Source organism: Equus caballus, chromosome 23 (genome assembly GCF_041296265.1).
Source record: "Equus caballus isolate H_3958 breed thoroughbred chromosome 23, TB-T2T, whole genome shotgun sequence".
Lineage (NCBI taxonomy): Eukaryota > Metazoa > Chordata > Mammalia > Perissodactyla > Equidae > Equus > Equus caballus.
The window spans coordinates 58150969-58172791 of record NC_091706.1 but is presented as its reverse complement, the minus strand read 5'-3'; the positions used below and the strand labels follow the sequence as shown (position 1 = coordinate 58172791).

At 42.0% G+C, this 21823-nt stretch overlaps 1 protein-coding gene across 1 annotated transcript in view; it reads right to left on the bottom strand.

Annotated features, from left to right (window-relative positions):
* Positions 1–21823, bottom strand: part of TEK (TEK receptor tyrosine kinase) — a 104332-nt gene that overhangs the window by 33630 nt on the left and 48879 nt on the right. Inside the window, exons 3-9 of the mRNA XM_001497116.7 lie at positions 15226–15336; positions 14208–14360; positions 11197–11328; positions 10580–10720; positions 7726–7854; positions 4312–4463; positions 2547–2691 (exon numbers count right to left, since the gene is read on the bottom strand). Coding sequence (XP_001497166.2) covers positions 2547–2691; positions 4312–4463; positions 7726–7854; positions 10580–10720; positions 11197–11328; positions 14208–14360; positions 15226–15336 — 963 coding nt within the window. The remainder of the gene's footprint in view (positions 1–2546; positions 2692–4311; positions 4464–7725; positions 7855–10579; positions 10721–11196; positions 11329–14207; positions 14361–15225; positions 15337–21823) is intronic.

Sequence of the window (21823 nt, the reverse complement as noted above, 5' to 3'; positions counted from 1 at the left end):
ATATTGTTGTAGGAATTAATTCTTTTTTATTGCTGTTTAGTATCCCATTGTATGATGAATGCTGAACTGTGTTCCTCAAAATTCATATGTTCAAGTCTTAATCCCCCCAATGCCTCACAATGTAACTGTATTTGGAGGTAGGGTCTTTAAAGAGGTGATTAAGTTAAAATGAAGTCATTAGAGTGATTCTTAATCCAATCTGACTGTCATCCTCATAAAAATTAGGACACACGCACACACAGAGGGAAGAAGGAGTGAAGACAGTAGGAGAAGACCATCTACAAGCCGGGGAGCGAGGCCTCGAAAACCAACTCTGCCAACACCTTGATCTCAGACTTCCAGCCTCCAGAACTGTGAGAAAATAAATTTCTGTTGTTGAAGGCACCCAGTCTGTGGCACTTTGCCATGACAGCCCTAGCAAATTATTTCATATGAATTTACCAAAATTTATTTATCTTTTCTAATGTTGATGGATATTTGGGTTAATTTCAGTTTGGGGCTATTATGAATAAAACTGCTTGGAACATCCTTGAAGATGTCTTTTTTGAACATATGCACTCATTCCCTTTGAGCATATACGTAGGAGTAGAACTGCCAAGTCACAGGGGAGATGTATGCTTAGCTTATTAGATATTGCCAGTTTTCCAAAGTGGTTATACCAACTTGTACTCTGATAGCGAAGCCTTGTATCTGTTTTTTTTTAAATACCATGGTTAAAGACACTGATTAGTTTACCTAATGGCCAGTTCCATTTTATAGATATCAGTCAATATGACAGTGAAGAGGCATCAGCGACTTAGGCCCAGAGATGCTTTTTATACATTGATGTTGCGTACTGTATCTTTCATTAAAAAATAAAAATTAGAACCAGTGACCCCTGAATCTTAGCAATATGGTTTGTTTTGAATTAATATTATTTATTTTTCATGGGCAGTAAACATTTCAAAAAGCTTTAAAAAAGATAATTTGGGGCCAACCCCATGGCCTAGTGATTAAGTTTGGTGCACTCTGCTTCAGTGGCCTGGGTTTGTGTCCCAGGTGCAGACTTAGACTGCTGCAGCAGTGTCCCACAAACAAAACAGAGGAAGACTGGCACAGATGTTAGCTCAGGGTAAATCTTCCTCAGCAAAAAACAAACAAACAAACAAACAAAACAAGACGAAGAAGGTAATTTGTCTTATCTGCATATCATTTCCTTTCTTCCAAGAACATGCAATTACTTTCCATAAATTATTTTGATCATGTGAATGTTCTACTGAATAAAACAGATCCAGGCTTTTTCCAGTAATCCAAAAAATATTAAAGATTCTGAGGTGGTTTACATGATTCTCAGGGCAGAGAATCCAAATCTATGAGGCTATATTTGTGCTACTGTCATTATTATTGGCCTTAAAAAAAAAAAGATTATGTTCTGGGTATTTACATTCATTTCCTTTATAGAAATACCTCTGTGATTGCCCAAAGATTCCTAATCAAGTAATGAAGTGGGTAAAATATAAATCAACTTTGGTTATCTTGCTTCCTCATCTTTAACACAGGAGACTCAGGAAACAAAATGGTCTAGAAAAGATGGTGCAGGGTTTGGGAGTCAGGAGTCCCAGGTTCGAAACTGGGATTTGCTGCTCACCAGCTGTGCTACCTTAGACACGTTAACTAAACTCTCTGAACCTGTTTCCTGACTGGTAGAGTGGGGATAACAACACCTACTGCTCATGGTTCTCATGAAAATTAAATAAGGTGGAGTATGTGAGGCACTCAGCTCGCTGCCTTTCTAGAATATACACCAGAGAGCTGGTAGGTGTTTTTGTCTAATGGGTTCATAAGTAACTTCCAAATTCAGAATTCCTTGTTGTGTCTACGTACACCAGCCAGGCTAACTTGAATTTACCTCCACTTTATTTCTTCCCCTCAAGCCACAAATGTACACACATCCGCTTAGATTAATTTGAATTTTGAAATACTAATGCATAGCAGGAAGAATACTTAAAACCCTGAACATTTAAAAAAAATCATTTGTGTTGATTATATATCATAGCCTGGGCTTCCTGTTAAGTGAGCAATCCTCAAAATAAAGATTCCCCAAATTATTCCCTACAATCATGCATAAGAAGTTGCAACAATGATGAAGCCAAACTTTCTGCGAAATGTAAACATTACCAGACACGTTGTGCCAGACACAATTCCAAGTGTTTTATATATTTAACACATCTTCACAATAACCCTGAGTGGTAGATAAACTCCGCTTCATTTCCAAATAAAAAAAGGCTCAGAGAGGTTAAATGCATTTGCTCAGGGCCACACACAAGGTTACTAGCTGTTAGGGACAAAACTCAAACCCCGGGCATGTGACTCCAAAGGTTACATACTTAATCCCTCCTTTCCATTTTCACACATATAATTTTTTTTAAAGAGGGTAAGTATCCTGGAAAATATCCAGAAAGCATTTTAGTGGCCAGATAGCCTTTCTATCTAGAAGCAGCCCCCAGCGGTTACATAAATACAGAGCATCAAGGATACGAGCTCTTCCTCTGGGAAAAGGAGTTTACCTTTAACAGAAATGTTGAAAGGCTCTTCCACCATCCCAGCCACTGTGTTTACACTGCAGACCCAGACTCCGGAGTCAGGGGGGAGGATCCGGTCAATGGTGAACGTGGCCACTGAGAGATGACCCGTGTGGTTAAAGTCTTTTGGCTGGAAAGGTTAAAGACAAAAAAATAAAAGCTTCTAGGGCGGCATAAACACAAAGGTCCATAACGCTGACCCCATCTCATTGTTTAATGAGACGTTTTCTAGGAGAGATTAAGAAGCTCAATGCAATGCTAGTATAATCATTGGCTTATTTCCAAAGCTATTGTCGTAGCCCTGACCGTTTATATTGGATTGACGCCCTCTCAGATCCTGCTGTTGTGTTTGTGTGTTTGGGAGTATGGGGTAAACACTTACGAGCAAGGAGTCTAATTCCCTTTAAACTGCTTCTGGTAACGTTTGCTCCTTTCCGGTCTAAGACAGAGATGGCCGGGGAGAGGACAAAATGGCTTCCTGAAGTGTTTGAGGGGCTGTGGAGTGTGGTATCATGGAAAAAGCCAGGGCTCGAAGACACATGGACCTGAGTTCACATCCCAGCTCTGCCACTTTTGACCAATTCCCTTCTCACTTAACTTCACCCAGCTAGTTTCCACTTCTGCAAAAAGGGGACAAGTAGTATGAAGTGAGATGTTGTATACAGTATGGTCAGCTCTCACTCAATGGTAAATGTTACTTCCATTAATGCATGAAAAAGCCGACGAGATTTTGGAAGCTGTCAATTGGCCTCTTTTACCTAATTTGAGTAGAATCAGGAATATCTGATGTGTGGACACTGGTAACGGCATGTTCTATATAACCTGCCCCCAACAAGTCACTAGAATCTGCCTTCTGATCAAGTTGACTTGCAGTCACCATTGAGAGAAAAATAAGATAACTATTTCAAAATCTTTAGACAAGAAAATGCATCAACTTCCTGAGGCTCACTTGTGACATGGAGAAATTTGGGGTGGCTCCTGTCTGCATTTGGGATCGTTGGGAGACAGAAGGGAAGCATATTGGAAAAGTGGCTTAATCCTTTCCAGCAAAGAATAACCGTGGTGATGGTGGCCTAACCAGTGTTGAGCACAAGCAATGAGGGCAAAGTGAAGAGGCGGGTGACCCAGGGAATGCATTGAGACCTAGGGAGTCCGGGATCGTGGTTTCTGAACTGGAGATGTGGGAGCAGGTCTATCTGGAGACAAATGGACTATGCTGGACTCTCCTCTTCTACACTCCGCTAATTGCTGCTCCACAGAACATGCTAGGAGGAGGCCAGTGATCACAGCCTCATGTGCTGGTAGCACCTGGTAGGTAGCACATGAGTCTCCTGCTGACTCACGGGTTGCAACCCTCCTTCATGGCCACTGGACACCTCTCCCTTCCTGATCTGAGGAGTCAGAGATGAGGGGTATGGTGGGGGCAGAGCCTGGCACTGGCTGACACACACATCTTACCATACACAGCCAGACAGTTCTGCAGAGTAAGTGCCATCCTTGGCACTCAGTTCCACCACTTCCCCTGTGGTGGCGTATTTCCAGCCTTCATTGCAGGGCTGGCTGTGCAGGGGAAACCACTGAGGCTGCAGTCAGTCTGCTCTACTCCCCAGGGATATGGCATGTTGTCAAAGCTAACAACACAGTGGCCCAGGAGGATGCAAGCTTCGATGGAAGCTAGCCTTTGGGGGAGTGATGACTACACTGAAAGCATCCAGTGATGTCAGGAGGTCAGGTTAAGAATAGCTCTTACATGGAGCACTGTCCCATCCGGCTTCACGAGGGTCATTTCTTCATTAGCAGGTAGTGGCCAGCCAGAGGCTTTGCAGATGGGGTTGAATTTCCCACTGTTTACTTCTATGTGATCTGGCAAATTCTCTATCTTTGGGGTCATCCTTGGCATGCCTGAACGAAGAAAGTAGCACTGTAAAATCTAATTTGTAACACAGCAGCACAGTAACAATAAAAGCAGCTAACATTTAGCAAGTCACGCACCGGGCAAGGACTTTGCAACTTTTACATTGTTTTATCATCACATAATAAACTTGTGAGGTGGGTGCTATTGTGGTCCCTATTTTACAGTTGAGGAGAATTGGGCTCAGAGTCTAGATTCAAGCTCAGATCTTTATGAATCCAGAGTCCACACTCTACTATAATGCTGTGGTGGACCTGGGAGGTACAGTCTCAATATTGAAAGGATCATCTCCGCCACGTCTCCACAGACCCTATTGTTCAGTCCCTCTCGTCTTCTTTTTTTTTTCCTTTTCCTGAAGAAGATTGGCCCCAAGCTAACATCTGTTGCCATTTTTTCCTCTTTTTGCTTAAGGAAGATTGTTGCTGAGCTAACGTCTGTGCCAATCTTCCTCTATTTTATATGGGATGCCACCACAGCGTGGCTTGAGAAAGCAGTGCTAGGTCTGCGCCCAGGATCCAAACTGGCAAACCCCAGGCTGCCGAAGCAGAGCACGCAACCTTAACTACTACATCACCGGGCCGGCCCCCGCCTCTTGCTTTTTAAGACAAGTTTTACAAAAACAAAAGCAAAAAACAAAAACTAGTTCTTCTTCCACTCAGCAAGCAATACCAGGGATGATCCTTGATTTTGAGATATGAGAGCTGTCTCATTGATTGGGAAGTCTGCAAGTGGCGGGTGATTAAAAATATTCACGTTTACATCTAAGAAGTAAAGTGGAATATAACTCCCCCAAATCAATTCCTAGTCAACAGCCAAATCAAAAATGTTGCTGCCAATGTTGAAAGGAGAAAAAATGTCTCTGATATCAACAAAGCCATCAGGATTCCCTGTCTAATATCTGCCATAGTAGAGAATGAATAAGCCTGAAATATAACCATTTTATTCTGAACTGTAGGGTCTTAGAGAAGCTCGACCATTTGTAACTAAATGTGAGACATGGTTGAAAACAGTCCAACATTCTGTAAGGAATGTAGGAGAAGGAGCTGTTTCACTCGCGTGCTGCTTCGTAGGGGTACTGGGAGAAGGTGGGGTTAAGTAAACACACCAATATTGACAGTTTATATGGCTATCCTATTTCTCAGGCCTGTAATGAAACAGGCAAAGTGTGTGGAGCAAGAGAGAAAGAGGTCTGATACCTACAAAGGTAATTCCTTGCTATATCTGTAGACGTGGAGAGCTTGTGATTAGAAAATTTACAAATCTTTCAACCTTATTAGTTATTTGCGTAGGAATTTTTATAAGTGCTTTGAAGCTTTTACGGTATTTCTTTCCTTCCCTGTGCCCCTGCATTTTCTGCAGCTGGATGGAGGCGAAGGTAGATGCGCAGGTGGAGGAGGGGATGGGGTGCTGGGGACAGGGGGCTGCTCTCTGAAAGCCCAGAGCCCGGATCTAGGTCTCAGATTCTCACACCTGTTGCAACATCAGCCTTAGAACAGAAAGGAAGGAGCAAAACAAAAAATCCAAATCCTTAAGCTTTTTAGTTGCCCATTTACAATCCAAGCCTCTGGCAGCCCCAAGGCATTTCCTTCCCTTCCTAGGCCCTCCCAGATTCCTGCCCTGTAGAAAGTCCAAAGTCTGGAGAAAGAAGAAAAAGGATAAAGCTGAGAAGCCAAAGCCTTGGAGAAAACAATTGTTCGTATTTCCCCCGTATTTGCTGATTTCTAACACTCGCAGAGAAAAGGTTATCAACGTCTTTCTACTCTGAGTGTAGATTTCACTGGATGTGTTCCCTTCTATGACATTTATATTTATTTGACTGAAAAAGTACTATATGTTTATTATTTTTAAATTTTGAAAATACGCTTCTTTTAATTTTAAAAAGTATATTCTAGGGCAAGGGTTAACAAACATTCTGCAGAGGACTAATAGTAAACATTTTCAGCTCGGCAAGCCGTATGTTCTCTGTGGTAGCTACTCAGCTCTGCTGTGGTGTAAAGGCAGCCATGTACCACATACTGCAGACGGATGGGCGTGGCTGTGCTCCAGTAAAACTTTCTTAATGACAGCAGATGGTGGGGCAAGAAAAAGGAATGAAGTACTGCTAGGTGCTACAACATCGATAAATCTCAAAAACATTATGGTAAGTGAAAGAAGCCAGCCACAAAAGACCACACGCTGTATGATTCCATTTACAGTATACAAAATGTCAAGAATAAGTCAATCTGTACAGACAGAAAGTGAATGAATGGTTCCTAGGGGCTGGGAGGAGGGAAGAGTGGGAGTGGCCCCAAGATCTCTTTCAGTATGATGGAAATACTCTAAAGATTATGGTGATGGCTGCACAACTCTGCAAATATACTAAAAACCGTTGAACTATACATTTTAAAGGGATGGACTTCATGATAAAAAATTATATTTCAATAAAGCTGTTTAAAAAAGATGGGGGCTGGCTTTGGTCTGTGGGTCAGAGTTTGCTGACCTCTGCTCTATGGTAATTTCTGACCTCTGCTCTATGGTAATTTCTGCACTAGAATTATTTAAAATTTCATTTTGAGGGCAATCTTTTCTATTTCTATTTTTTCTTTTTTTTAGGACTTTTTTTTTTGCTTTTTTTTTGGTGAGGAAGATTGGCCCTCAGCTAACATCTGTTGCCAATCTTCTTCTCCCCACACCCCAAAGTCCCAATACATAGTTATATATCCTAGTTGTAGGTCATTCTAGTTCTTCTATGTGGGATGCTACCACAGCATGGCTTGATGAGTGGTGTGTAGGTCCGTGCCCAGCATCCGAACCAGTGAACCTTGGGCCACTGAAGCAGAGCACAAGAACTTAACCACTCGGCATGGGGTTGGCCTCCTCTATTTTCTTCTTTCTTACTATCTTTTAAAAAATACCTTTTGCCCCAATCTCTCCAAAGCAGTTCTTTCCCTGCTGTACATATCCAGGGCAAAGGGTGGTCCTAGAGAAGGGGGCAAAAGAGGTGAGTGGAGCTCTCAGCTGGCCTGTCATTACTCACTGTGCTACAAAGAGTATGTGGTTTATTCCTAGTGGAAAGAGAAATGAAGGCCAGTATGAGAGTTTGTAGAAAAGAATCAGAAAGCTGTCCTGTAGGAGTTGGGCTATATTCTTCCCAACTTGTGGATGGAAACAGAGTGGTTTGAGAATTTGGGGTACTGGGGCAGGAACTATACCAGCAAAGCCTGGTTCAGACACGCTTAACATGGCCCTGACCACCGTGTTACCTTGCTTTACCTTCTCTCTCACACTGGAGCCCTTGGCGTCCTGGAGCGCAGAGGCATCCTTGGAACCGATCACACGTCTCCCCATTGGTACACCTGCACCTGAGCTTACAGTCTGGCCCATAATAACCAGGCTGGCAGGCTGTAAACAGAGACACCAAAAACCAGAGTTAATACAGGGGAAGGGAGAAAACTCAGGCTGTAGGTGGCTAGTTTTATTTTTCTCTCCAAGTTATCAACCTTGCTGATTCATGGAAGGTAGTATGTGATTTATCAGCATTATTTATCGGGATTCCCAGGAAATTAAAGGGCTGGTGAATTCTGTTTCCAGGAGAGTTGAATAAGCTCCCACCAGGCCAGTCTTCTGATAAATAAGAACTAATATAATTTCATTAATAACAACTATAAAAAGACAGCTACCTGAAAGCACTGAAGAGTGGGGGAAGCAGTCAGGTTCTGAAGGGGAATTGAAATTTGGAAGACAGGAATGGCATGCTTCCCAGTTTCCTGCTTTTAGTCTCACAGTTGGATACAGCTAACGCTATGTTGGGGAGCTAAAACTCCAGAGAAAACCTGTAGTCTCACTGACCTGAAGAAACAGGGGACAGACTCAGGGCAACCAGCACCACTGGAAAGTGGCAGGGATAATCTAGAAAGGAGAGCCAGAGCGAGGAAGTCCCAAATCTTTTCCTGGCCCCTGAACCACGCATGCTAAGTATGGATTCAAAGCAGCCCAAGGATAAAAGCACTGAACTGAGTCTGAGCCGATGCCTAAGAGTCAGCATTTGCAGTGTGACTCATACCAAGTTGATTGCCCACTACATCATAACAAAACAAAATCAACATTCCCAAAAAGAATATATCGTACTCCAGAGTCTCCTCAATGTAACATCACAATATCCAAGATACAATCCCAAATAACTCAACACAGAAGAAATGGAGAATTACGATCTAGCCTCAGGAGAAAAGAAAATCAATAAAGATTGATTGACGACCCAAATACTGGAAATAGTAGACAAGAATTTTAAAGCAACTATAATAAGCATGCTCAGCCAGGTAAAGGAAAATATGCTCACAACAAGCAAAACAATGAGGAATCTCAGCAAAGAAAAACTATAAAAAATAAAAAAAGACATTCTAGAACTGAAAGACACAATATGTGCAATAAAAATATCACTATACGGACTTAGCAAAACAATGGAGATGATAGAAGAAAGAGTCAATGAACACAAAGTTAGATCAATAGATATTCAACCTGAAGAACACAGATAGGGAGAAAGCTACAAAAAACGATTAGAGCCTCAGGGACCTAGGGGACAATATCGAAGGGTGTGACACACATGTAAGTGGAGGTCCGAGGAAGGAGTCTGAGAGAACACTAAAATACTTCAATTCATAAAATCCTAGTAATTTTTTGAGCTTCATGGGTTGAAGTGAGTTAATAAATGTGCTCTTATAAACCTGGGTCTGGAGACACATTGACTGTGTAGCTGATGAAGCTTATGGTCTAGACTCCTCGCATGCATGCATCCCTTCCTGGGCCCTAGCAAAGTGTTCCCATATGAACGTTTTTTTTTAAAATTTGTGTATGGTTTTTTAATATTCTCTCTTGAAAGAGGGACTGGATCTGCCCCTACCTGGAGGCGCCTTTTACTTTAAGGTATACATTTCTGAGGCCAGGTAGGATTCATCCACTGCTGTGGCTCCCTCAATCTTCCTTGGGGGCCAGAGGCAGCATTTAGAGCGAGCCGAGTGAGGTTTTGTGGGTAGCTGAAGCTGACTTTAGTGTAATCTCCTCTTTTCCCTCTTACTCAGCCCCAGCACTCTGCCGTCCAGTATGGCAGCTGCTAGCCACGGACGGCTACTGCGCGCTCAAAATAGGGCTAGTCCAAATGGAGATTTCAAAGCCTTAGTATGAAAAGAGGAGTGTAAAACATCTCATTCATACTTTTTCTATTGATTTCATATGGAAGTGATAATATTTTTGATATATTCAGTTAGATAGATATTAAAATTATTTCACCTGTTTCTTTTACTATTTTAATGTGGCTACTAGAAAAAAATTGAATTACATATCTGGCTTGCTTATATTTCTACTGAACTGCTCTGCCCTAGAGCATTGTTATCAAGTCACTGGGGACCCCCTCACAGCTCCCAGTAGTGCCAAATGTGGATAAAGGTGGCTTTGTGAGGTAATGGCTAACTTACGCCTTCATATTCACTAGGGGTGGTCTGGCATATTTGGCTGCAGGTTCACGTTAAGCTACTGTGTACAGGAGATGTGAAGAGCATACTGGAAAACAGACACGAAATACACGCCTTTGAGCCCTATCAAATGTGAAAGTATATTCGAGAAAGGGCAGAGGGCACCTCTGAGTAGGTGAAGTTAGGACTGTTCGAGTAAGTTCCACAGAAGATAAGATGTTAACTTCCTTGATTTTCAAATCCCAAATCCTGTCTGGAGGTGACCTAAAAAGGGCTGATATTTATGACGTACTGAAAAAACAAGTCTTCTGTGACCTTCCAACTCAAAGCGTGCTCTCAACCCAAGAGCATCAGCACCACCTGGGAGGTTGTTAGAGATGCAGAACCCCAGGCCCCGGTCCAGACCTATGGAATCAGAATCTGTGTTTTAATAAGATTCCCAGGTGATGTGTATGAGAAGCAATTTCTATGAGGCCCAGAGTCTAATGTAAAGGCATAAGTAACTTCGGATGAAAACATCTGTGATTCAAAGCCCTGTGGCTCAGGGACGGATGGCTGACTGAGCAGTCCAGGTATACCCCACACGATGATTGGCAGCCAGCTGGAGCTCCTTGGGACACCTGCTAGAACTTTTTCTGCTGGGGAGTGTGATTGGTGCATACCTTCATTGCACTGCAGACCCTTCCAGCCTGTGGCACAGGAACACCCGTAGGGGTCTGGGAGACAGAACACGTAGGACTTGCATCCCTCTGGTCCACTACACCTTTCTTTACAAGTTCTGCCAAACGTGTGCAGTCCACAAGCTTTGAGGGGAGAAAAAGATGATTCAGAGTGAAATAGGCAAGTCCTTGTCATGCATGATTCTTCTTTTAAAGGATCTCTCCTAGGTGGAAGAACATGGAAAATTATCCAGTCTCAGCTGTGGCATGGGCAGGGTGAACACCCCCTTATGGCCTATTTTACAGATAATGAAACTGCCCCACAGAGAGGACATCAGAGCCACCACCCACAGTTGTACAGGTTGTGTACTGCACAAACCTAGGGGGTGACATTCATATCACACACATCATAGATTTATATACTTATTACAACTTTCCAGTAGTTGGCAATAAAGAACCTTTAGGAAAGAGCACCTTTTTCTAATTCACACAAAGGTACCATACGGCCTAGCAGGGGCCATTTAGCTTCCATTCCCAACTTTGTCCAGATCTAAAATTCTAAATCCAACAATGATGGCCTTTTAAATCCACGACTTACTCATCGAGAACTCTTGACTTACCCTTCTCACATGTTCTCCCCATAAACCCAGGAGGGCAAATGCATTCTCCAGTATCTTCATGGCAGACAGCGTTGTTCATACAGGCGGTGCAGACACGGTTACATTCCGGTCCCCACTTCTGAGCTTCACATCCTTTTGTGAAGGAAGACAAGGCTGTGGTGAGTGGAGCACATTTATTCAACAAACCTTTATGGAGCACCTGCAACATGTCAGCCATTTTAGCGGACACCGGCGAATAAAGTAAATCTAACACAACCTCTGCTCTCTGAAAGCTAACATGTGAAACAGATACATCAACAGAAAATAACGATAGAAACAAAGACAAGGAGTACCTATTCCTGTCTCGGGGATGGAAGAGGGCATGAAACAAGGCTTCCCAGAGGATGCTGATACAGAGAATGCGAGAACCTCTGGTCTAGAGTATGTGGAGAAGGGATACGGCTAAAAAGGGAAGCAGCAGCGGTCACATCCACCTATTTTTCAGGTAGAAAACATATAAGAAGTGAAACAAGATACACAAAACCTCAAGGAGAAGGATGGTAGAACGCTTCTAGAGTCATATTTCCCAGCTACTTCTCTCCAGCACTTGGCAATTTTAGATTGTCAATTAGTCCATGGATACCTTCCAATATAAGGCAAACCCAGTGGGGTTGGGGTGACCGTTGTGGCCAGGAATTTAATTCAGTTTCTCTCCTGAAAGGAAGTAGTGTCTTTGTCCCTGAACGTTAGTCTCACAGTGGTAAGTTTGGACCTGTGCCTACAGCTGATGTAACCTCGTAATTTCTTTGGCAAGAACCCCTGGTTATCAGTATTTTCTCTAAAATAATCAGGAAGACTGTCAACACAGACCCTTTTTTACAGGCTTCCACATACAAGATAGAGCTACAGAATGTCTAAAAGCTAATATTTACATATACAGGGAAAAATGCTTCTGCACAATGAGTAATTTCTTGAGAACCAGACCCCAGGTTATTGGCACACGTTGAAAACTAATGATGGCAGACACAGGAGATGAGAATGGGCTGCATGTTACATTAAACTATGTCTCTCAGCCTGTACCTATCTGTGGACCTGTCCCAGCCTCACTCCTAATCCTAGGAAGGAGGAAAGAATAAACCTTGAGAGAATAATTGGGGTGATTTCTTGGGGATGGAGAAATCGGGGAAAGAGTTTGTTGATAAGCAACAAGTATGTAATTAGGCTTCTGGTATTTTCTTCAAAAGCCTTGTGGTTTTGTATTTTAGGAAACCATACATTCATGAAATACAGAGAGACGTCCTATAAACTTTGTGCTTGTGAGAAATCTTTTGTCAGGAAGAGAACGTGCATTGGGAAGGATATCGATTCTATAAATACAACCAGTGTGATTTTTAACACACAGCTTTAAGTACTGACTATTCCTAGGCTTCAACTCATCCTGGAAAGACACCCTACAGTTATGGGGAATGGACAAATGCCTTCAGTTCTACCTCATTCCTTACTAAACATCAAAGAGCACACACTGGGGAAAAATACTTTTAAATGGGATGACTGTGGCCCGACTCAAACTTTCTTAGAGTGATTTTAGATATTGGCTGTGCTTCTCAGACAGTTCCACTGAAATACTCCTAAGAGCAAAAGATGATAAACGTGTGCTCCCAGCAATCTGAAAAGAGACAACGTGGAGATCGAAATGTGTTGAAGTCTTTTGCTTTATCTTAAAAGTTCAAGTGAATTTTAAATTCGAGTCTACGCTAAGTCAGGTAGACTCGACTTTGTTTTGACATTTAAAAAAAAGCTTTAAACCTTTTACTATATATCAACATCTGATGTTTCTGATATTGCTGGAAAGTCTGCCATTTGCCCCAACTCTGAGTACCCCTGGCAGCTGGTGCTGTATCAGACTGGAGAAAAACTATCCAAATGAAATGAATGCAAACTGTATCCTTGCCACTCAGACTCTCCATGAGTGCAGTGGAACAAAAGGGGATTTCATCCGCCCAAACTAGATGAATCACACTTTTCATAATCGTACTGTCATATCGCTATATCTGTTTGTCTATTTATAAATGTACCTGTTCTGATTTGGAATTACCCAAGGGACAGTGATTCATCTTATCATCCTTGTATTCCCAACACCAACACAATGCCTGACACAGAGGTACAATCTACACATATTTGTTGAATGAATGAATGAATGAATATAATGCAAAGCAAAATAAATACTCTTCGTGCGTTAGAGATAACAACCTTTAGAGGAATGACAGAGCATCCAACTACTTAGACCCGAAGGCCTGAATATTCAACATCATAACTACCTGGCATAGCTGGGGAAAATTCAGGGCAAATTTTTTACTTTTTGTAGATCAATTTCTTGTGAAAACTGCTGGTGACAGTAAGTCTCCATTTTGATAGTTACGATACGGGAAAAAATTGTTTTCACTAGTTCTAACTTTTGTATTTTTCAAACCTGAAAATAGAAATCACATTAGAGAGTTAAATGATCTGGAAAGTGTGGGATTTACAGACTAAATGTTTGACTAGATATTAGACCAACCCAGAAGGCCCAGCTCATCCCTCTGTAGCAGACACCTGGCAGGGAGACGCCAGCTCGCTGTGATTCCCACTTTTTCTAGGAATGATGCTGCTATTCAAGCGTGAGGTCCTACTGCCTGCACTGTAGGATGTGGTCCCATCCTTGTTTACAGCTCATTGGTCTAGGCGAGTAGAATTTGATTCTCTCTCCTGGGAATTCAAAATTTGGAATTCAAAGAAACATCACTGAAGCTAAGTTAGCATCCTTGAGAGAAAGCCCACCCTCTCTCCCACAGCGCTGAGCCCCAGATCTTCCTTGGAGCCTATCTTTTCTAGAAACTTGCTTGTCAGCTTTTCCATCAATTTTCTAAGAGTCCTTAGTAAACTTCGAACCAATCCCTGGTTTTTGATTAAGTAGCCAGAGTCAGTTTCTGTTACTTGCAACTGAAAATCCTAACAACTATACCATCACAGATGGCGGGCTCTCAGTCACTTACTCCGGACTATCAGCCTGGTGAAGGCCGAGGTGAAGAGGTTTCCTCCTATGTACCTGGCCGAGTACACTCCAGCATCCTGGGGCTGGGCATGAGGCAGATGCACTTCTAAAATATCAGGTACTTCGTGCCGGGGCACTGAATGGATGAAGGAACCTGGTAAGGGAGGAGAGCGGAGAACAATGGTCACACTCAAACACTCCTGTTTCCTTGTCTGGTCCCTCCACTCGATCAGCTTTCCCTGACCTGACATGGAAAATGTGCTCTAGCATATTGGATGTGGCTGAGGAATGAAAAGGCTGAGCTATTTGGTGCTCTCCTAACAGTCAAGAAAGCTATGGTGACTGAGCAGATAGGTTAGTCTATGGGACCCACTACGAAACACATGAAACAAGGGTAGGCTAGAGTTCTTATCTTCTGCAGGGAGAGCTGAACAGGCAAAGCTGGTGGGAGATGTCAGGTAACCCTGCCAACTAATTGATTAACCAGGAGATACCTAGAATCACTCCAATCTGGAAGCCCTATCCCTCCACAGAACTCAGAATAATCCCCATAAATATTTCAGCTCAACCAGACAACTGCCACCAAGGGATGCCAAACCGTAGTTGGCCCTAGACAGATTTGGATTGCACACTTGGACCCCCAGAACTACTGCCAATTGGCTCCCAGGTTCACTCTGGTCATTTCCTTAAACTTGCAATCAAACAACCAAACATTTTACATGGCAGAAATCACATCAGGATGGGGTTTTATGGTACATCCATAATTCATATTGTACATCCATAAATGTACAATATATGCACATTCATGTATGTATATGACTCTCCACTTTAATTTATTGGACTAAATCAACAAACCTTGCCTGGGAGAGCTTCTATCACAGAATTGCCTTAGCCTGCCTCATAGGAGCTGTGCTTCAAACGTCTGTCCCGAAGACTGCAATAGGATAACAACTCGATATGTTTTGTGCTATCTGATGTCTCACACCATCGTGCTGGAAGGAAACAAAACACATACTCACCATTTTTGTAAATCACTGCATCCTCTTCTTTAATCAACACCTTTTTGAAAGATATGTTCACATTATCTCCCCTGTCCACAGTCATAGTTAGTGTAGCTGGTAGGAAGGAAGCTTTTAAAAGAGCGAGAGAAAACAAATGAGAAAAATCAGATCGCACACTTTCTTCAAGAGCGACTAAACTTTGAACTTTAGAAGATGAGGGCTGGCGATAGGCAGGAGTCAGCTGGTCTTCGTATTAAAAACAGTGGTAGCTAAGGTGCTTTAACCTTTCTTGAGGTTATATACCTTCTGAAGAATCAGATGAAAGGAATGGTCACTTCCTCTGTAAAAAGGTAAATATATACACACAATATGCATATACACAATTTTTCCATGCAATTGTTTTGGGGGGTGCTGAGGACTTTGTGCCAATTAATATCTATTACCAAATGAAGACCTGATATTAACTATAAACTATATTAAGTATGAATCTGCCAGCATTCTTCAAATCCCTACCAAGTTTCCTCAAAGTGGAAAGGAATATGAATGGCCAGACATTTGCCAAATGGCTTGTCCCTTTGTCCTTTTGGGTTATTGTGGCTCCAAATAATTCTCATTGCTTTAGAATTCCCCAAGCATTTCTCAAACGGAATCAGCACAATGCTATATTTATTACTAATGCTGTAAATATTGGAATATTGAAGAATAAGTCAAAGATGGGATCCAATACTTGCCTTCTACCTTTTAATTATCTGTATATGAACTGGCATAGTCATGAGACTGAACAGTACTAGGAGGAGACTGGAGAAGTTACTGTATATTTGTCTTATAAGATCATTTTGGAAACTTCTGTCTCTGTGTCTGGCTTGGAACACCACATTGCCTGAGTTCCTTAGTTTATTGGACAAGATGTGTGAATAAAATCTTCTAACGTACTTCCAGCCACAACATTTTCTGAATTCCTTTAACTGACACCATAACCTGCAGAAAGCCACAACTACAAGAATAAGGGGGGATTAACTTCAGGCTTTATGAAGTTAAGCCAATTTTTTAATGTCAGCTTTATTGAGGTATAATTGACATATAATTTAAGTCAACGTAAAAAATGTACGGATCACCAATAAAAAAAGAGAAACAGAATTCCTTCTGTAGCTGGAGGGCAGGAGAGAATGAAACTAAACAGAAGACATAAAAGGAGGGGGGGGGGAACCCCCCACAACCCAAATCATGGAACACAGAAAAGACAGAACAAAATGGCAGAAGCCAAATCTACGTTAAAAGCTAGAGACTTTCAGAATGAATTAAAAAAATATATATAACTATGTGCTCTTTTCATGAGCTAAACATAATGACATACACACAAGATTGAGAATAAAGGGACAGAAAAATATATACCGGACTAATAATAACTGAAAGAAGCTGATATTGCAATATGTATATCAGAAGAAAAACTTATTCTAAAGCCAAAATAAAATTTTAGGGATAAAGATGGTCTTTACATGATGATAAAAAGGACCCATCCACTGGGAAGATATAATAATCCTGAACTCATATATGCATCTAACAACAGAGCTTTAAAACCCCTGAAATAAAAACTGCCTGGATTAAAGGATGAAACAGACAAATCCACAAGCATAATGGATACTTTCAGAAACTGATTCATCCAACAGACCAAAAATACCAAGGACAAAGATAGATTTAAACAACACAATTAAAGGTCTGTTGGATATTCATGGATCCTTGTACCCAGCTATCTGAATACATGTTATTTTCAAGCATATTGCTTCCCTGTTAAGCCATAAATCACATCTCCATGAATAACCAAGAATCAATATCCTGTAGAACAAATTCTCTGACCAGAATGCACCTAAATTTGAGACCAATAGCAAAACACTCTGTGCCCTAAGGTCTGAATTCTTATAGAGTTTCAGCCTAGGACCAAGTCTTGAGGACCAGAGAGACTCTCGCTGAGGACCGTGGGTGAGTCAGCCTTCATTCTTGTCTCATCTGTGACTTTCCGACTGGTGGCTTGAGAGAGGCTGACCAAGTGCCATGTGCACTGCTGGCTTAGAGAGCTAACCCAGGAGGCCAGAAGTTGCCTCTGACCCACACTCAGAAGGACCAGGGCTTTAGGTTCGCCTGCTTGTTTTCCTCTGTGCCTACTGACCCAGGCAGAGTGGCCTGCCAGGACCCCTACATAAATGCCTTGGTGCAGACAGTGACATGGGGCAAACACAGATGGGAATGGTGTAGATCAAAGGGCACTGTGAGCCCTGGGATAAGATAGCCCTGGGCTTGAGGCCACCCTCTACCACTACTGTCCTTCTGAGCGAGTTACTTCACCTCTGAACATCAGTTTCCTCATCTGTCAGGTAGAAGTAAAAATATTTACCTTAAAAGATTGTTAGAAATATTAAATGATGTATGCCAAGGCCCCAGGTGCTTAGAAGAGGTCAGTATCCTTCCCAAATATAAATAAACAGCCACACTGTTGTGCTGACATTGGTAATATGGACATGAGTGGCAGCCTTCTCAGCAGTACTCAAATGGACCGGCCATATAGGGAAGGCAAGCAGGGGACTGTGTGAGGGGACTTTTGGGGTCTCCCTCTCACTCTGACAAGGTGCTGCATTCAGCAATTCTAACGTGGGCAGCTCTTGCTCCCTGTGACATGCCCCTGGGCCCCTGCGCTCCTGGGCTCCTGGGAGAGTTTTTCTGACCATGTCACGCTGTTGCTCCTTTCTGTGCGGTTTGTTTATATTTTCTGACCCTTTGTATGAAAATTGTTTAGGTGACCGTGGGATTTCTCCCTCAGCATTGTGTTCTGAAAAGGAACTGAGATTCCCTACTAGGCACAACTCCATTGTGGCTTTTCTTTTTCCCCACACTGTGGCTCTTTATTATTTGAGACTTTGTGCCTTTTAAGCTCCCTGTTTTCCTAGGTAGGAACACAGTCACCCCAGAGTTCCACTGGCTGTCCAGCCTGCCACCTCCTGCATTAATGTCTCTCTGTTGATTGTTCTCTGCTGAGCACTAAGGAAGGGGTCCACAGCCTTGATGTTATACTTTGGAACCCAGGAGGCCAGCCCGTACACAATGTGTTGACATAAGACTGATGTCACATGACTTAACTGGATCATGAAAGAAATAAGCACATTTTAATAGTGCCTACTAGGGACCAGGCATTGTTCTAAGCACTTTACATATATTTAATTTTCATACTATCTCTATGAGATAGGAACTACAATTATTCTAATTTTACAAATGAGGAAATTAAGGTACAGAGAGATTAAGTAACTTGTCTAAGATTACACAGCAATTTCATGAGACAGCCAGGATTTGAACCAGGTAACTTGGCTCCAGAGACCTCTCATCGGTTGTATAATGCTAGCCCTCAAAAGGCTTTAAAGGCCTACCACCTCACTTTATAAATGAGATTGCTGAGGCCTAGGTTAGATGACTTGCTCAAGATCATTGGGATGGGCTAATTAGTCGAAAGAATTTAACTAAGAATACAACTCACTTATGCCTTAAGGACTGGAGAAGAGAATAGATGGTAGTAAACATTATAAACAAAGATGTTTCTCATTGATGAAAAATAATTGAGCAAAATTTCAGTTGTTTCCTTTAATTTAATGATAGATAAGGACTAAGAGTAACAGCGTAGTTTTACGTCCATTATTATTTTCTATAGTTTCACAACAGCCCCGTGAAGACAGGATATCCACGTCTACTGACGTGGGAAATGGAGTTAAAGGTGACTAAGTCCCTTACTCAAGGCTTCCTGACAGTGAATAAGTGTGAAAGTTGAGACACAAACTCAAGACCTCCCCACTTGTTCCACAACACCAGCTCTCCAGACTCATCCTCCTCCAGGCCTGCATCCTTAGCTCTCAGTTCCAGCCATTCTGATTCATAGTTCAGTTCCGCCAACAGACCATGTGATCACTCACGTCCAAGTCATGAACTTCCTGCCTTCCCTTCTTCTCCTTCTTTTGTCGTACATCCCACCAGCTCCCACTTATGCATCAGCTTCTATTTAGATGTCACTTTCTCCAGGGACCTTATATGGCCCTGGAATCCAGGTTAAGTGCCTCATACCTGCGTGTTCCCATTATAGCCCCACTCAGTGTATCTCCCCTACTGGACTGAGCATTCCAGGAAGGCAGTCTGTCCTGAAAGGTAGCACAGGGTGGTAGGTAGGGCTTGGCCTCTGGGATCAGGTGAGTGTTACCGTTCCCAGGGCCAATACTGGGAGCCAATGCTGGGAATGCCCCTAAGTTACAACTGCTTTTAGCCTCATCTATTAATATGGGGTCATAATAGTTCAAATCAGACATGCATTTGGTAAAGACTAAATTATACAGTAATGTATATCAAGTTACCAAGGGAACATCAGGCATGCAAGAAGTATTCAGAAAATGTTAACATCATTGCATTTCTTGAGTGAGGCACAGAGGCCTAAGAATACTTGTGAAATGAAAGAATAAATGAATGTCTGACTTCAAATTTTCCTATTTTCTTTATGCATTTTAACATGTTTATTTGTGTCATTTAGATACAAATGGCTCCTCTCTATAAACTTCACAAATCATGTGTGGGAATTTTGGTGTTCTTAAAGTACAGCTATTTCTTAAATGAAAATAGAAAGAAAGATAACCTATGTTTCCTCTGATGGGACACTCTCAAACAGATCTTGGGGTGTGAAAACATTTCAAACTTCATTTCTGCCTCCTTACCCCTGAATGAAATCACCAGTGAGGTTTGAACAAATTGCCTTTGACTTTTTTGGATGATGCCATTGATAAAAACAGTTTGGCTAGTTGGGCTATGCGAGCCAACTCAAGCCATGTTTTGGCACATGGCAAATGGATTTTCCACTTCCTCCCCAGATGCGGGAGTCAGCAGCGAGCAGGAATATATGGATGTTTATCCTATCCTGCTGTGTCCCTGGGCAGGCACTTCTGAGTTCCCACGATGATTTACTAGGCAATTAACAGTGTCATGAAGACAGAGTTTTGGAGGTTTTCCTAATTCACCATAAATGATATCACTTTCCTCGCACCATATTTCAGCCATTGGATGGTCTGCAAAAGAAACCGAATCAGCTCAACAGCCTGATGCTGAGGTGTTGTTATTATTAAAACGTTATTATTAAACACGAGAGAGAAAGTACTACCTATTTTTCTATTTTGTAGAAATCTCCACAATTATGTTAATAGATGATGTTAAAATTTTCCACAATTGAGTAGGAAAATTAACAGTCCCAGTAAATTATTGCTTATTCCAAGGCACTATAATAATGATAATCATTGAACATTTACTGTGAGCCGGATAATGTTGATGATCTCATTTGATTCTCAAATGCATGTGGTAAAATCTCTTTCCCCATTTTTTTTCAGATGCGAAAACTATGATTTCAATTAAGTAACTTGCCCTAGGTCATAGAGTTCAGGTGCAGAGCTGGGCTCAGCCACATGTCTGGCTGACTTCCACTCCCATGCCTCTCCTCTGTGCCCTGGATGGCTTTCTTAGTGTTTCAGTTGGACTCACTCTACTTTACAAAACACGTGCTCAGAATGGGGGAGGGTGGTTAACATTAAGTGAGAGCGACATACAGAGGGCAGGACAGAGTCATATGTACAGGCTCTGAAGTCAGATCTGTTGGCATCAGATCCCATTCCCACCATTTACAAACTGCTAGCGTTATTATTATGTAACTTATTCTGCAAAGTCTCTCTTTACACAAGCATTTGGCAAAGCATCTATTATGTAAATCAAATCTTATCTTAAATGCACTCATGGGAACTGGCTTCTTGCATATACCATCTTATTTAGAACAAGACAATTTTGAAGATATTATTATACCCATCTCACAGATGATGAAAAATGAGACCAATGCAGGTTAACTTGCCGAAGACTACACAGCTGGTAAGTGGTGGAGAAAGAATTAAAACTCAGGTGGATATAAATCTAAAAGCCATCTTCTCTCCACCGTTGCTGGCTATCCACGCCTGCCTTCGCCTCATTTAACTGAACTTGAGCTATCCTTTATCTGTGGTGACCTGGACTCTCAGTTTGGAGGGATCACTACAGTTGGCTTTTGATTCCTAGTGTTCCGGTTTAATATTCTCTACAGGTTCTTATTTATACATCGTCAACGACAGCCCCAGGACAGCCCAGAAAGGGCGCCATGGCACTGCACATTACGTTCCTATGGAACCACTGGCACAAATCTCAGACCATCTTCATTCAGAATGTGGAAACATCAGCAGAAGGACATAACTCTTTATACAAACCAAATCCCAAATGAAATATGAAAAATAATAGAGCTGCCTTGTCAGCCATGATAGCTTTGGCACACCTCACATCCTTTGTTCAACCTCTCTTCCCTCACCGGAGAGCCGCATTCCTGGGAATTTCTGCTGTGCACTTTTCCCAGTCGCCTAGTGTCATTTAAAGGTGAACATCACAGTTTTGCTAAGAAAACTCTTTCCTTTATTTCTAATCTAATGAATAGTGATTTTATCACTTTTGACCTTAAAATGAGTTTGCTGCCTTCAAATCTTTTAATTACCACCACTGGCAAATTCAAAGAAATGTTTACAGGTGGACCCAA